Source organism: Anolis carolinensis, chromosome 2 (genome assembly GCF_035594765.1).
Source record: "Anolis carolinensis isolate JA03-04 chromosome 2, rAnoCar3.1.pri, whole genome shotgun sequence".
Taxonomy (NCBI): Eukaryota; Metazoa; Chordata; class Lepidosauria; order Squamata; family Dactyloidae; genus Anolis; species Anolis carolinensis.
In genome coordinates this window covers 48,340,194-48,357,348 of record NC_085842.1, presented here as the reverse complement: position 1 = coordinate 48,357,348, position 17,155 = coordinate 48,340,194, and the positions used below count along the sequence as shown (strand labels likewise).

The 17,155-nt window shown below is 39.3% G+C and overlaps 1 protein-coding gene across 2 annotated transcripts in view; it reads right to left on the bottom strand.

Moving 5' to 3' along the window:
• Window positions 1–13,748: 13,748 nt before the first annotated feature.
• Window positions 13,749–17,155, bottom strand: part of ppp4r2 (protein phosphatase 4 regulatory subunit 2) — a 35,568-nt gene continuing 32,161 nt past the window's right edge. For both annotated transcript variants that reach the window (XM_003217789.4, XM_062969713.1), the window contains exon 9: window positions 13,749–16,003. In XM_003217789.4, the coding sequence (XP_003217837.2) occupies window positions 15,690–16,003 (314 nt within the window). In that variant the 3' untranslated portion in view covers window positions 13,749–15,689. The remainder of the gene's footprint in view (window positions 16,004–17,155) is intronic.

Here is a 17,155-nt window from a genome sequence, read left to right as displayed (position 1 = left end):
AGAATTGAACTTTTGGTGGGACTACAGAAGAAGCGCTGGCTCTGGAGAAGGGGAGCACAGGGGTGAGTGTAAATAAAAGAGGGGGAAATGTATAGAATATGTTTATTTAATAGTAACTTTTCTCAAATAATAACAATAAAAAATAAATTATAAGAAAAAAAAACAAAGCACTCCAGCCTGCCAATCTCACCACCCACCATCTATCAGTCTCCCATTTGGTGGAATGTGATAGGGAAGTCACTTCCTACGAAAACTAAAGAGCATACAACAGACTCCATCAAAGGCATAGAAGAAACCTTCAGAGACAGAGCAATGGGAATAGGTGGACCAATAGAGGATGGAAAACATCATTCCCTGGCCTTAACAAGCAATTTAGCCTGAGAAGAGAAGGCTGAGAGGGAACATGATGGCCATGATCAAATATTTCAAAGGATGTCATATTGAGGAGGAGGCAAGCATATTTGCTGCTGTTCCAGAGACGAGTATATGGAGAAATGGTTTTAAGCTACATGAAAAGAGATTCCACCTAAATATTAGGGAAAAATTATGCCAAGAGCTGTTTAACAGTAGAATGTGCTGCCTGAGAGTATGTTGTTGTCTCCTTTGGAAGTGTTTAAATAGAAGTAGGACTGCAATCTATCAGGAGGGCTTTCATTGTGTGTTTCATGAGGCAAAGGGTTGAACTGAATGACCCTTGGTGGTATTTTCCAATTTCTATTTTTTAATGATTATATGAATTGTTATTGAATCATAGAATCATAGAATCATAGATCATAGAACAGAGTTGGAAGAGACCACATGGGCCGAGGCGACCGCCGAGGCCAATGAAGGGGCCGCTTGTGGCGCATTGTTCCTGGGGACGCCGGCGGAGCACAGGACCATCGGCTCGCCAAAACGCCGAACGCTTTCCTGGTGAGGTCTCCAGGAAGGCCTCGCGAGAAGAGCAAGGCATCGCGAGAAGGGCGAGGCCTCCAGGAAGGCTTCGCGAGAAGGGCGAGGCCTTCCGAGAAGCACACTCTCAGCCGGTGGAAGGAAGCTTCCTTCCACTGGTTACAGCGGCTGGCAACAGACAAACTAAAGACCTCATAACATTAGAGCATCTATCTACTTTAAATCCATTTGCTTGTCCTGCAGAAAATGGGGTTTGTAGTTCAGGGAGGAGTCTTTAAACTGTTCAGCCAGTGAGGTCCTTGGCCTCTCTGGCTCTCTCTAAATTACAAACCCCAGAATTCTGCAATAGGCAGCAACTAGATAGGTGCTCTAATATGATAATATCCTAAGCCTAACCATGCTTTAATTTAGTCTTGATTGCTACTTCAAAGAGAGAAGGTAATGCAATGAGAGAAAACAAAGACGTGGTCATTGAAAACTAGTCAGCAACAAAGGACTTAATTCGCTTACTTACCCACGCTGTGTACATGTCAGCATAGTTTAATACGTTTCATTTTACATCTTTGCAAGCAACTTCTGGCTCAGTTAATTAAACCATTGTGAAGTAGTAGTATTTCTTTATTGTATCAGAAGCGAAACCAAGGGTACAGTTGTAATGTATTTAAAAACACAAAGTTTAAAAAACTTGGCATTATGTTAAATGTCCGTTGACCAGTAGCTGCCCACTTGGAGTGCCTCTGGTGCTGCCATAAGAAGATCCTCCATTGTGCATGTGGCAGGACTAAGACTATGCTGCAGTAGGTGGTCTGTGGTTTGCTCTTCTCCAAACTCGTATTTTGTGGACTCCACTTTGTAGCCTCATTTCTTAAGATTGGCTCTACATCTCGTGGTGCCAGAGCACAATCTGTTCAGCACCTTCCTAGTCACCCTGTCTTCTGTGTGCCCAGGAGGGAGTTTCCAGTCTCAGCTACTGATTGGGGTTCGGGGTTCTAACCTGCCACTTTTGGACTCTCGCTCACTGTGGTGTTCCTATCTCTGTAGATCTTAGAAAACTGATTCTTGTTTTAAGGTGTTGGGGGACATGAGAGAAGCCTCCCCGCAGGATCATGACACATCCGGGCGTCCCCTGGGCAATGTCTTTATAGACAGCTGATTCTCTCACACCAGAAGCAACTTGCAGCATGGAGTAGTAGTGAAAAAAGGGAAGTTAAAAGACAAATTTAAATGACAAAATTAAACAATAGATTTATAGTATGCCTTTTGCGATTGTGCTTCACAAAAACATCTGTCATAGCAAATAATTTTCCTCACATACATATCTTGCATTTAGCATGCTCTGTTGTGTGATTGGTTACTACAAGACAAACATGGCCTTAATTTGCCACTCTGATTATTCAGGCATGCATTTCTGGATTAATCATATACTCCAGTTTAAAGAGACAATCTGGATTATAATCTGGATTATATAACAGTGTAGATCCAGCCTGAGTTAGTCAGTTCAATATCCTAAGATTTCCTATACTTTGAAAACAGTTCCAAAAGCATTCTGAAGTCTTAGGGTACCAGTAGAAATTGGTTCAAAATACATACATTTCTCTTGCAGCAACTAGTTATCAAACTAGATGTAAATTTAAAAAATTGCCACAATACACAATTATAGTAGGTTGGTCTTGGAAACCAAACCTTATGAATACTACTATGAACACTAATAATACTAATAATACTACTAATAATAAATCAACTAGAACCTTAATGCATAAGGAGCATTGTAAGTCTGCCTCCACTTGTCTGAAAAGCAAGTCCCAATAATAGTCTGTGCTGGTGGGAAAAGCTTATATAAAAATACTTGAACACATCTCCTTGTATTTTAGGTATCAAAGGAAAAAGGAAAGCCTCTCTTTCTCTTGGTTCCCTACATTCTACCAATTCCAGATATTTTTCTTTCAATAATAAAAGCATATCCTCTTCCAATTTACAAACATAGTGCTCTCTCTACTGGTCATTCACAATACTGCATAGCAAAATTGGTTTTCAGTCACCAAAGTGCCCTGGCAGAAGAATTCAATATATTTGTTAACCTTTCTACATTTTGTTGTGTTATATACTAGAATTGTTACCAATTGACACTCAGCAACAGGAAAGTGCAATTTTGCATCATGGCATAAAAGTTAAGAAAACAAAAAGGAACTTGTTGGGTGGTTAAGTTTTCACACACATATCAGAGACAATAGCTTCAAACCTTTTTGAGTAAATCTCTCTCACTTTTGTGCCTCTGGATTCTGCAATTTCTGTGCAATTTTTCAGTCAAAGTTCCATCATCTCTGTCATGTTGGATGTGAATTTTTGTGAGTAGTTTTTTTCAGGTCTTGCTTCAGATTCTCAATTAGATTGAGGTATGTACAGTCTTGTTTTATGTTTATGATTATTGTCTTGTTGGTAGTTGAACAGCCAGCCTTGTGCCAGGTACTTTACAGGAACACATTTTAGTTTATGGCCATCTTGTATATGCCCCTAAAGCAAACTTTTTCTGAACAAAACCTGCCAAGAAAATCCTGTGATAGGTTCACCTTAAAGTCCCCATATGCTGAAAATGTCTTGGAAGCACAAAGCAGCAGCACCACCAACAACAATCTTTCCTTAATCCTGACCAGTTTCTTTTTCACCTGGTTAAGAAAAGCACACAGGCAACATACTAATGCCACTACTATACTTTGTTGTGAATAATAAGCACTGTTGACTTTGTGCAGGGCCAGCCCTAGGTAATTTTCAAGTGTAAGCTAAAAGAATTTTTGTGCACCCCCCCCCCCCCCCGCTCCCCGGCCAAACAATCACTAAAAAAAAAAAAAAGCATTGGATAAGTGAAAATGTTGGATAAAAAGGAGGGATTAAGGAAAAGCCAATTAAACATCAAATCACATTATGATTTTACAAATTAAGCACCAAAACATCGTGTTTTACAACAAATCAACAGAAAAAGCATTTCAATACATGGTAATGTTATGTAGGAATTACTATATTTGCGAATTTAGCACCAAACATTGAACTGAGATATAGGGGAGTGTGGACTCAGATAACCCAGATCAAGGCAGATATTCTGGGTTATTCTGCTTTGATATTCTGGGTTATATGGCTGTGGGGAAGAGCACTGAGGGTCCTTCCATACAGCCATATAACCCAGAATATCAAGGCAGATAATCCACAATTAAAAGGCCACTGAAAGGGAATCTGGCCCCCAGTATTAAAAAAAAACCCTCTAAAATCAGGACAGTAAATAAAGAACACCACTCAGAAAACAGAGGAATTCCAGACAGGAAACAATCAGGGCCAGCTAACACCTCCCAACAAAAGATTCCCCCAGGCAGAAAGCAGCCAGGCTTTGAAGCTGCAAGGCTATTTAATTCTAATCAAGGTGGCCAATTGCAACATTCACACCTGCCTCAGACAAGAGTTCTTTTTCCCACCCTGAACATTCCACATATATATAAACCCCTCTTGCCTAGTTTCCAAGAGACCTCGCTGGAAGCAGTGGTGCATGCTCTCCAGCTGCTTCACCCAGCGGGAGGCAGCCTCATGAGTGAAGATGGGAGGGGGAGGCCTGCTTGCGCACTCATGGCCAGAGGGAAAACTCCAACCATGAGTGCACGAGCAGGCCTCCCCCTCCCATCTTCCTTCCCAGCCATGAGCGAGTGCTCACACACAGGAGAGGGAAGGTGAGGCACACCCGGAGGGCATGCCCCTTCCCAACGGGGAGGGGAAAAAAGAAAAAAAGAAAAAAGAAGGTGCTCATTAGCCTTAGAGCCTTAGGTGCCTCAACTGCGCCCCCAAGAGGATGGCGCCTTCAACACCCGCGTAGTTTACCTACCAGTTGAACCGCCCCTGACTTTGTGCCACATTCAATTTGTTGTAAGGCCAAAAAAATCGGTTTTCATCTCATTGGACAAAGAAAGCCTTTCCTCTGTGTCTCCATAAGAAACACCTTTTTACACACTCCAAATGGGTGTTTGTTTGAGTTTGCTTCAGTCCATCTGCATCAGTGGTTCCCAAACTTTTCCGGTAATTTCAAAGACCCTTTTTTACCTGCAAATTCCTCTTTCCCTGATTTTCCTGTAGAACCTGAACAAGTTCCTTCTTAAAAAATTGTTGTCTACACAATTACTACACCATAACTAATGCTTGTGCTGGCAGGGGTCAGAGAGTTCTGGGATTTATAGTACAAAAAAGTATATTACAGTACAACCCACATATCTGCAAGGATATGTTTCTGAACTCACTGTGAAAACAGGAAGTATGGATAATAGTGAACACTGTTGCAATGAACAACTTCTGCTGGAAGTTACCATAGAGTCATGCTGGAGGGCCTAGATTATTCCTTGGGGGGTATCCTAACTGTATTTGACATGTCATCTCTGGGAACTCTCTAGGTCTTACTGGGTGACTCTATGGTGATAGAATCAGCTGGAGGATTTAGAAATCTCTAGATGGGACATATTTACTTGGATTCAGGTAGGTGAATCTGCAGATAACTGGTACCATTGAATTGTAAGCCGCCTTGGATGAGAAAGGCGGGGTAAAAATGCTGTAAATAAATAAATAAATAAATAAAGAGGGTTGTGCAGTATATCTTATAGCTCAGGGCATAACTCTATAGGTACATATGGCACTTATAACTACATTAAATAAGATTTTGAAGTTAATGGCACTAACAGCGGGCGCTCATTCCGCTCCCGGGATTTGAACCTGGCATCTTTTGGTCCGCAAGTTCAGCAGTTCAGCGCTTTAACACACTGTGCCACCAGGGGCCCCTTAATGGTACTAACCCTACTGAAATAGCACTAAGCCTGCTGTGAGATTGTAGACTGGGTATTGCGGATGGGTGGATAAGGCTGGTATATAAGTAGGGTTAAGGAGTGGTTGTCTAGAAATGCCCACAAATTTGCATAGCAGCTAATTAGCCATTTCCAAAATAGCAGCACTACTATTGACAAGCCTTGTTTCACCCTAGTTAAGTAGTATTGTATTGCTAATACTATTATTGTTGTGCTACTACTGCTCTATCATTTTTAAGTGCCCAGATCATCCATCTATTTTTTGTGTCTAATTTGAGGCCCCCGGCTTGCCATGTCATTTTATGTTGCCCTTCAGAATCTGGACTACAACTCCTGTGTTTCTCATCATTAGACATCATTACTAGAGCTGATGGGAGTTGTGATACAGTAACATCTGGAAGGCTGCAGTTTCTTCTGTTCAATCAGGATAGTGGTGTTTGAATTGAAATACAAGGCTTCTGGATATAATGTCTGACTTTAAAATGTCCTTTAACCTTTCCCCAACCTCAGAGCCACAAGTGTGTTTAGGCTGCAATTCCGATTAGCCCCAGTCCGCATGGTGGACAGTCAAAAGTGATAATAAAATCTGGGACCCATATTAGGTGAAAACTAAAGAGCACTGACCACTTTGTAAAAAAAATATAGTTGGTCCTCTGTATCCACTGATTTTTCATCCATTGATTCAATAGTCCTTTGAAGGCAACCATTAGGATAATGTGGCCTTCAATGAAAATGAGCTTGACACCCTTGATCTTTTTTAAATGAGTCAGGTGCAAGTCTTTTTGGTACACTGCAGAACTGTGCTTTGAATTAGCAAAAGCCAATGTGCCTTTTGCTTGACAGCCAAACAGACTTCTCTGGAGAATTACTTAGTGACACCGAATGCCAGGCTGAAACCATCAGACAATTATGGAGATCAAACTTCTCCTCCAGTTAAAGAAGCTAATAATTAGCCACTTCTGAGCCATCTAAACATCACCCAGGGGAATGCACTAAAGCTCAAACACTAGACAGGTTATTTGTAAAAACGAGAAAGACGTTCTTGATTTATGGAATGTTTCATGTCAATCTGTTGTTGCCTTTGTTGCATCAGCTTCGCCAGATGTCACACTATACATTGTCACCATTGCTCAGATATGCTGTGTTTCTGGGTCTCAACAGCACTCCACTACTTTTATTTGCTGATGTAATGTGTCACTTCTTTTCTTGCCATCTCTTTCACCAGAGGAACAGGAACAGCAGAGCTCAAAGCTTGAAGAAGTTACTTGTTTAGAAACATTGTTTGTAATGTTCTGTAGCCAGCATAACGCTTCAATGAACACTTAAAAAAATTAACTTTTCCCATCATTTCCAAAGCTTAATGGTAGGTCATATACCTCACATATAAAAATTATAGATTTTCAGGGTTCCAAAATCTCCAGATAAAACTGATTTGGGTGACTATGGTGGATCCAGTGGCCGATTTAAAGCCCCATGTGGCAAAAAATAGGAACCCATTGCACTTTAAAGGTGTGCACTAACAGCTCAGACTGTGTTCAGAGATAAATGGGAAGTCAGTGAAGCTGCTTACAACAGCCTGTCCCAATTATTAGACTACTACCTGTATTTTGTTACTCATCATCTTCCAGCAAAAGTAAGTTCCATTCACATATATGTTACATTTTTCTTTCCTTTCTGGATACTCAATGCAGCAAACATGAAAACTAAAGAACAATTTGAATAAGTATTAATCTGGATCAATATGCAAAATGATCTTGTAGCACCTTTGAGACTGAAAGAAATTGGCAACATATACTTTTGTAGATTAAATCTGCTTCATCAGATGCATGGAGTGAAGTGCCTAGGACAGGTGTGTCAAGCCCATTTTGATCAAAGGCCACATCAGCCTTATGGTTGCTTTCAAAGGGCTGATGAAACCATGGACTGAGAACCTGTGGATACAGAGGACCAACTTTTTTTTACATAGTGGTCAGTGCTCTTTAGCTTTTAACCAGTTTGGGTCCCAAGATGTTATTGAACAACTTTCATCACTTTTGATTATCTGTCATGCAGATTGGGGATAATGGGAATTGTAATTCATCAACACTTGTGACTCTGAAGTTGGGGAATGGTTGAAGGACATTTCAATGTCAGATATCATATCCAAAACTCTTGTATCTAAATTCAAACCCTACTATCCTGACTAAACAAAACTGAAGCCTTCTAGATGTTACTGTATCACAACTTCATCAGCTCTAATCATGTTGATGAGGATCACGGGAGTTGTAGTTCAGCATCTGGAAGGCTGCATAAAATGACATGGGGGTTAGAGTTGGCCTGCAGGCCTTGAGTTTGACACATGTGGCCTAGGAAGTCTTTAAAAACTGTAAATGAGCAGGTTGTATGTGTGCATAGCAAAAGAAGTGCAAACCTTATGGGTAGAGTGATGAAATCAGAAGTTCTGTTTTTAACAATGATCACAGACAAGCAAAGGCAAGAGAGAAGATCTTGCCTAAAGTCAGGGTGAGTAGATAACTATATGAATGGTGGAGGAAGTTACTGAAATATAATGTGATGGTAGCTAAGGTGACAAGTTTATTCTGTACAAGCTGGTGTTGTTGTAACCTATATACAGCAGCTTATATGAAGTTTTTCTCTGTGAAGGTTGCTACTGCTACTGCACTGAAGTTCAGGAACTTGTGGATTTGCAGTTGTCTCCGGAGTCCGGTCCCCTGGCCAATAATGCAGGGATGATGGAAAATTGGGAGATAGGATGATTCTCATGTAATGATTAAAAAATTCATGAACACTGGACTGGATGTAAACTCCCTATTCTTACATGTTAGGAAAGTGAAGTTTCTCTGTATTCATGAGTACCAGTATGAGGGGAAATAAGGATCTGGAATACATTAAGTACAAAATGGCACATACAAAAACCACAGTTCTTCTATTTTGAGATAGGAATATGAACATTTGTTTTTTCTTTGCTGTTTAGATAGAAAAAGAGCTTGCCACAAATGTTTATCGGAAGAGCTCCATTTATCCCATTTTGCATAACTTTTCTTTATTCAGCTCCCCCCTCCCCATCCCTTCAAAATACTTTGGCTCCTATGGTAGTAAAGCATTATTTACACTGAAAATTTGAAGCATCTCTGTAGCTTCTCTATTGTGGTTACTTTCAAGTCTTTTGAATTATATTGTTTTGACTGAACTGTCAAGATTTCAAAATTTCTTGCTGACTGAAAACATATGCAGTACCAAAAATGGCAAGAGAAGGTTGTAAAGAGCCTCGCTTCCACATGGGGGCAGAGCCTACTTATGTGAAATTGAGAATGTACAACTTTGAAGCAGTGAAAGATATATAGAGTCACAGCCTGCAGCTCTGACCTTTAACTAACAATAACATTTTTAACAATTCCAGTAAATAATTCCTATTTCATTTTAATTTCTTGCTCTGGTTTTTCTAATCTGTAGTTTCAGGGAAACCCAAACTCTGTAACTCAAGCTGGCTCTTTTATGCACGTTTTCTGACATTTCCATACTCCATGCTTATTTTTCTTCACTAAGATGGCTAGGGTACTTCTTGTATATTCCATATCCTAGTATCAATATGGAAAGAACCCATGTACAATCCAACAATCATGAGGATGTGAATTATACTGAACTTGCAGAATGAAATGCCCTGTGATACCATAAAAGGCTAACAATGAAAGGAGGGAAGCATACATGTTTGTGGACTCCAACTTAAAGCCTTGTGACTTGAAGGTTGGGTAGCTGACCTGAAGGCTGCCAGGTTTGAATCCAACCCGGGGAGACACAGATGAGCTCCCTCTATCAGCTCTAGCTCCATGCAGGGACATGAGAGAAGCCTCCCACAAGGATGGTAAAAACATCCAGGCGTCCCCTGGGCAACGTCCTTGCAGATGGCCAACTCTCTCACACCAGAAGCGACTTGGTGCAAGTCGCTCCTGACACGGAAAAAACAAAACAAAACAGATGAAACATGTTCATTTTTAACATGCCATAAGGCAATTTGTTGTTTATGCCAGAAAAACAAAATAAAACAGAATGTAAGTCTGCCACGTTAGTCCACTTGCAAGAGTGGCAATAACTCCACTAATTCATATTTAAATCCGCATATTACTATTTGTGTTGAAATTTGAAAGATCACTTTTCAATTTTTTCACAGCAGGGAGAGAGGTTGTAGCCATGTCAGCAGACGAGTAGTAATAATGTAGACTCAGAGAATTTAGAACATGAATTAAGAGACCTACAGCCAAACACTTGCTTGCTAAATTCAATCTGATATTAACATTTTCTGTATGAAGGTTGACACATGGGTAAAGCAAAGCAGTGGATAAGCTGATTTGTCATACAAGGGGATAGGAAATAGCTCAAAACAGGGGGAATGTTAAGTAAACAATTAAAATTACACTGCCATGGTTCACTGCCCTGAGCACTCACAGCTCCTGAACATACCACACAGCAAGGGGTTTGCTATCTTCCCCCATTTCTGTAACACAATATGCTTTGGCTTCTAGGATTTGCAAGTTTTGAAAGCAAGATGTTTTTGTCTGGCTGAATAAAATTCCTGGCATCAGCAGACAAACTTCAGCAGAGGGAAACTTTCCTCATTCATATGAATCAAAACAGTCCCAGTACTCCAGTCTTGACCGAAATTATCAACTACAGTTCTGTAGGACTGGAGACCTTTGTAACATTTTTGTTGAGGTTCTACTTAAAGAAATGGAAGAGGATAGGTTAGTGAAGGAGAAAAGGCATGGAATCAAATTGTTTAATTAATCTGGAGATTGATGAATCTTGAATATGAAAGTACTCAAGAGTGAACCATATTGGACAAAAATACACAAAATAATGGAAAATATACCGAACATCAGAATTATTTTAAAGCCCAAAACCTTTCTATTTGGGCTTAATCATAAAATAATTTCAAAAGAATATGAGTGAGTTTTTCAATACATGGTATCAGCAGCCAGGATATAATTTGCTAAATATTGGAGACAACAGACAACGGGACCAGTAGAAGAATGGAAAACGAAACTCATTTAACTCTCCAAAATGGATGAACTGTCTAGATAAATACAGAATCAGGATGCAAATATTTTGGGAAAAGATTGGGAACTGTTAACCATCTACTTGGGAAATCTAAAAATACCAACAACTGGCTTCTTAAATTGAATAAAGTACATTGAACTGAAAGTATCTTCCAACATTATTGAAAACACAAGGTGAAGCTGCCTCTACTCATGAACAAGTTTCCTATCTTCTTTTCCATTCCAAATTTTTTGTAAATAGAACAATATGCTGAATGGAAGAGGAAAAAATTAATCACGAAGTGGCCTTCTTATAGAAGATATATGAGCAATTAAATGTTCAAAGTTAATAGATTTCAGTTCAATTTAAATAATAAAGTGTGATCAAAAATGATGCAACAATGAAATGTGATTGCACAAAACACTACTGGGAGTTAGATGTGATGCAGTGTTCTATGAATACATTGATGTGCATGTGTTTCATATGTCTCCATTTAGTGTGACATCTGCATTATCAAACTACAAAAATGGCTAGAATGCAATCTTTAGTATTACTGGCAAGTCTCTCAGGACTTCATTCCATTTTCATTTGTGGTTATGTGCCTTCAAATGGATTCATCTTATGGCAACTCCATCCCTTTTTTTGGCAGGGTCAGGGCTTTGCAATTGCTTTCCTCTGAGAGTCAAAGTAATTCATGATTGAGAAGGAATTCAAGCCCTGGTTTCCCAAAATACTACTTCAAAACTCACTACACCACACTGGCTTCTTTTATTTATTTATTTATTTATTTATTTATTTATTTACAGTATTTATATTCCGCCCTTCTCACCCCGAAGGGGACTCAGGGCGGATCACATTATAACACACATAGGGCAAACATTCAATGCCCATAAACACATCAAACAGAGACTGAGAGACACACGCAGAGGCAAGTTAACCTTCTTCTGAGGGGATGTTCGATTCTGGCCACAGGGGGGAGCAGCTGCTTCATCATCCACACTGACGGCACTTCCTCATTCCAGGTCGTAAATTAGTTAATCTTGCCTCCCCACTTTATAAGTGGTACCTTATCTCCTACTTGATAGATGCAACTATCTTTCGGGTTGCTAGGTCAGCAATGAGCAGGGGCTATTTTTTATTTTTAATTGACGGGTGCTCACCCCGCCACGGGCTGGCCTCGAACTCATGACCTCATGGTCAGAGTGATTTAAGGCAGCTGCTCAACAGCTGCGCCAGAGCCCGGCCCCTTTTGTGTTTTTACTGGTCAAAAAGGGTTTCTCCAGCAAAATAAACATAACAAAAACATCATTCACACAATTTTTTCAATTCATTACAGGATTTTAACATTCTTACAGGAGCACCCGGTGGCCAAGGGGATAAAAGCCTCGTAACTTGAAGGTTGGGTTGCTGACCTGAAAGCTGCCAGGTTCGAATCCCACCCGGGGAGAGTGCGGATGAGCTCCCTCTATCAGCTCCAGCTCCATGCGGGGACATGAGAGAAGCCTCCCACAAGGATGGTAAAACATCAAAACATCCGGGCGTCCCCTGGGCAACGTCCTTGCAGACGGCCAATTCTCTCACTCCAGAAGCAACTCCGGTTGCTCCTGACACGGAAAAAAAAACAACATTCTTTTCTGATTAAATATGGAAAATATTTACTCACCTGCAAGCAGGATACTTGCTTGAATCTAAGGCTCTCTTGTACAGCACACACCTCTCCTGAGGACCAGCCCCTCTCCTTCCAAACTTTCAGAATTCAAGATATTCTACTCAAATGAAAATGCCCATGAAAATGCAAAGAAAGCATGAAGAATGAAAGGCATGTTAAAAAGCTAGTTCAGGAAGCAGACACAGACAACTTTCACATGACCATTTTAACCTGTATTTTGAAACATAATTTTAAATGATTCCTGTTCTTAAAATCCCAATGGCAAATAGAAATTAACTGAATCATATTCTAGGTTAAACAGAAATATAATAAAACAAATTCTATATCGAAAGCATGAGAAAACGTGACAGGGTAAAATCATGTTGGAATGTCACCCGTTAACCATAAAAGAAATCAAGTTGTAATGTGGATATATCCTCAGCATTCATATACAAGACGGTAGCCAATGTTTATCTCATTGGACTAAACTCGGCTCATAAATGTTGTGACTCAGGTCTAATTTTGACTGTACAATTTGAAGTGTTTGGGTGCAAGTTACTACCTGTCTTCTCGTACACATGCATAGTATATACATAGTAGATTATATGATCATCTCTGGCTGAAACAAGTAATTGCATTAATGTGTTGATGCAAGGCAATTGTCTTACAACCTGGCAGTGCTTCAAGACTATGCACTGTGATTAGACTTCTTTTTAAGTAGCACTGAACACAGCCATATCCAAGCAATAAATATAGCAATTAGGAAACATTTTAGGTTCCAGATAAACATTTAACTCAAAACAAGACCTGTTGATTTGAACAGAATTGTTTGCTTACATAAAGGCACCATTCTGCAAGCAGTTAGTATTCAAAACTTTCTTTCTGCCAGGGCAATGTCTTCCTTATGCAGGACACTGATGCCTACAGCCACCATCCCAAAGCCATATAATCCTCATAATTTTCAGCATAATGCTCATAATTTCAAATGGAGAACAAGCAATAACAAAAGTTACCTGATACAGTGCCAGCAACTAAACAAAACCAGTTTCCTATAGTGATGATCCCAATAAAAACAGGCACTGTATTATTCACTGAAATTAGTGACCACGAAAATACCATTTAACTCATACTGTTCTACTAGACAGGCTGCAAACCTTTAGCTAACTGCCCGTGAACTAAGTCCCACAGGATTCAACAGGACTTCTGTTGAGTTATGCAGATAAATCATTTTTCAGCTTCCTGGTGCCTTTAGGTAAATAAATTAACAATTCAAAAATCCATTGTTCGAGAGAGGAGGGAAATCAGGGGTTACTTGATTTTGTCAAAATAAACATGTCAAAAAATCACAATTGCTTAAAGAATAGGTTTATTAACAATAATTCCACAAACATTCTAAAGAAAATGTCAGAAAGCTTGGAACTTAAATTTTGTTCTCATTGGCAAATATCCCTGAAGGAAAAAGAAGGGGGGGGGGGGGGGAGAAAGGAAAAAGGAAGAAGTGTTGCTGTCTTGAAAATGTTGGGGTTTTTTTCTAATTTCTCTTTTGGTTTTAGTGCTGCCCCCAAATGCTTACTATACAAACCCAACTCTCCTACATCTGAGAACAACTGATTTTTTCCTTTGTATGTAGAACAGGATTTCTCCTGAACATCTACTTGCTTGCTCTGAACCCGAAAGATAGCATGGTTTGATGTCACCTCACAGAGGTACAAACCCAGTCAAATTATTCTGAAATACAAACTGAATTCAAAAGCCACCCTTCTCCAAAGTGAAACACCATGCAGTACAAGAATTGTTGACATGCATTTTGGTGGAAATTTTCTTACTTCAAGGTATACAACCTTACCTCTAAAAAGAGGAATTTCTGTTGTGTTTTGATTAACATGTACTCAAACATTTGATAACATTAATATTTATTGCTTTATATGAATACTGTATTGAAAGCCCAAGCATCCAGTTTACACACGAATTATACAATTATATACCGTTTCACAATGGCAGTGAGCACTCTTTACAATCTACAAAAAAATCTACTTTACAGAAATTTAAAAATTCTAAATATCAAAAAGGTACAGTCTGAAGAAACAGGTATAAATTTGGCAGCCAGGAAATGTGACCGGGAGGTTGGGATCGTGATGTCTTTACATGTCAATGTCTCAAAAAATATTAATGTGAAGAACTGAAAGCAGCAGTAGTTGTGCTTTGAGCTGGTTTTGGAAAAGAATTAACACTGGCTGTCAAAAGGAGCGTGTTCAAAAAGTAGTTAGTTCATTTTTTCAAAACGATGTACAAAGACTAGTAGTTCCTATGCACACTTACAACTGCTAGCCTGCCATTCAACCCAAGTACATAACCATGGTGTGTAATGCAGCAGTGTCTCACGCCAATCTCATCTGCTTACTCTGAAACAATGATCCAAAGCCAAACATTGAATCTGTTCAGAGAAATGCTTTGCCAGATATGCAAACATATCTTTCTTTTTAAAATGCTGAAGTTGTTGTTTTGAAGTCTGTTCTCACCATAAAAACATTATCTCAGGAATAAAATGAAAAACCTTTCATTCAGGCACCTCAGAAATGTACAAAAGTGTATTATTAGAACAGATTTCTTGGAATGTATTAACCTGGTACTTTCAACAGGATTTGGATCTTCAGGATGTGATGTGGGCCAAATTTTATTTGGTTTATTGAGGTGAAAATGTTGCCATGTGTAAATGAACTCAACTGTTTCCATTAGGATTTTTTTTTTTTAAACTTTAAGTCTCAGAGTGCAAGCATAAGCTTTCTTTCGATTTGCATGTTTTCAAGTATTGTATGTCAACAGTGTGGCTTTTCAAAGCTCACAATGCAGTGAAATGAAAACCTGGAAACCAAAAAGAAACCTCGTAATTCAGATGTTAAATGTTGAAACTGTAACCAAAACCAGAAAAAAGCTACAATAGCAGCAGATAAAATGAAGGCAGGAAATAATTAAGCGTGGTAATCTCCAAAAGATTTGTCAAAATTATAATTACCTTCCAGTTTAAAAACTTTTAATTCTAAATAAAAAAGACTATACACAGACCACTGATTTGACCATAGTGAAATTTCAGCGGCAAGCAGGACCTGAAGGTGTTGATATTTCACAGTAACAAGGACAACTCCTTCAGGATTTCACGCACTGAGAAGTTCCATTTACAGCCTGCTTTTCTTGTAAAACTAAAGGTCCACTTTTATTACATAAAATTATTATTTATACAGTGTAAAACCAGAGCCTTATGGAAAATACTGCCTCTAAGTATATTTAAATTATTAGTCTTGTTCCATAGGTTCTTCTGGAGCTTCTGTGGCTTCATCGCAGTTTTCCATGGGGGTCTCTGATGCCGTTTCTGGGGTTTCGCTGACATAAGAGCCCAATTCTTCTGCGTCACTGCAGTCGGCTCTGCTGCTGACAGACCCGCTGTTTTCACTTTCTTCAGAAGGCAAGTCCTTCTCTGCTTGAGTCTGGTCAGATTCCTCCATCTGATTATTCTCCTCAGAAAGATTTTCTTTCACAGTTAAGGATGCACTGTCTTTCTCTTGCTCTTTTCTCTCTGGAACAGTTTCTCTCGGTGTCATGAGGGATTCTGCAAGATTGGATTTAGAGTTAAATACAGATACTTAAAACAAGATAGAGCTCTCCCAAGACCTATATCAATAGCTATATAGTTCTTTATATTACCGCTTTTCCACAGCAAATTAAATGCCTGGCAGTTCTGCACTTAGTCAGTAGACACAAGTAAGTGTTTACCTGACCATACATATTACCTGCTTACACATACTTATTTCAATTTTCTCTGCTACACAGAAGACATTTAGTATTAACCATACACATGTCAAGTTGGAGATGCAAGGACAAGCAAGAAAATTCAAACTGCAATCCTGCTCTGCCCCTCAATCGTGTAAATCATGAGGTTTTTTTCTCATGTGTGCAACTTGTGACTTTCCAGATGTCGTTGGGCTGCAGCTTCCCCCACCCCCTTTTATTGGCAATCAAAAGGGCAAGAAATGACTCAAGATCCAACAAGGATTATGAAGTGCACACACCTTGTTTTAACAGCACCCTAAAATTAATCATCTGGATTAGAGCTCCTTAAACTGCACCCCCTTCCTTGAAGGAAATCTGATTTGTTTATTTATTTATTTTGAATTTTAATCTTTTTAGAGTTTGGCCTGCAATAGGATATATCCTCTGTATCTATGGATGGAACCATCCACAAATTGAATAACTGTATTTCTCAGACTTTGGCTTTGTCATTTTGTATGAGGGATATTTTACTACACCCTTATATATTGATATTTGAGCATCCATGGGTTTTGGTATCCACTGTGGGTCTTGGAACCAAACCCCAGCAGATACTGAGGGCCACTGTATTTTACTTAAGGGTTTTGATTTTTATGTACTTGGAAGTTAGGCATGCCCTAATCTTTATTGCTGATGTATAATTGGTCCTCTGTGTCCACGGATTTAACCATCTGATATTCAAAAAGGTTTTGATTCATATACCTATTTTATATACTTATATGCTCCGGGATCACATAAAAATGTATTGGGCAAAAGAGGTCACAAGTTGAAAAAGTTTAAGAAGCCCTAATCTGGATTAGATCTCCTCTTTCTACTTAACAATAAGACCAGACCTGATGCCATTAAATTCAAGGATCAGTACAGACAAGGAGACTCTTCCAAGTACAATCTATTTCCCCTCAATAGACTGAAGGAAAGGCATGAAAGGCTGCAC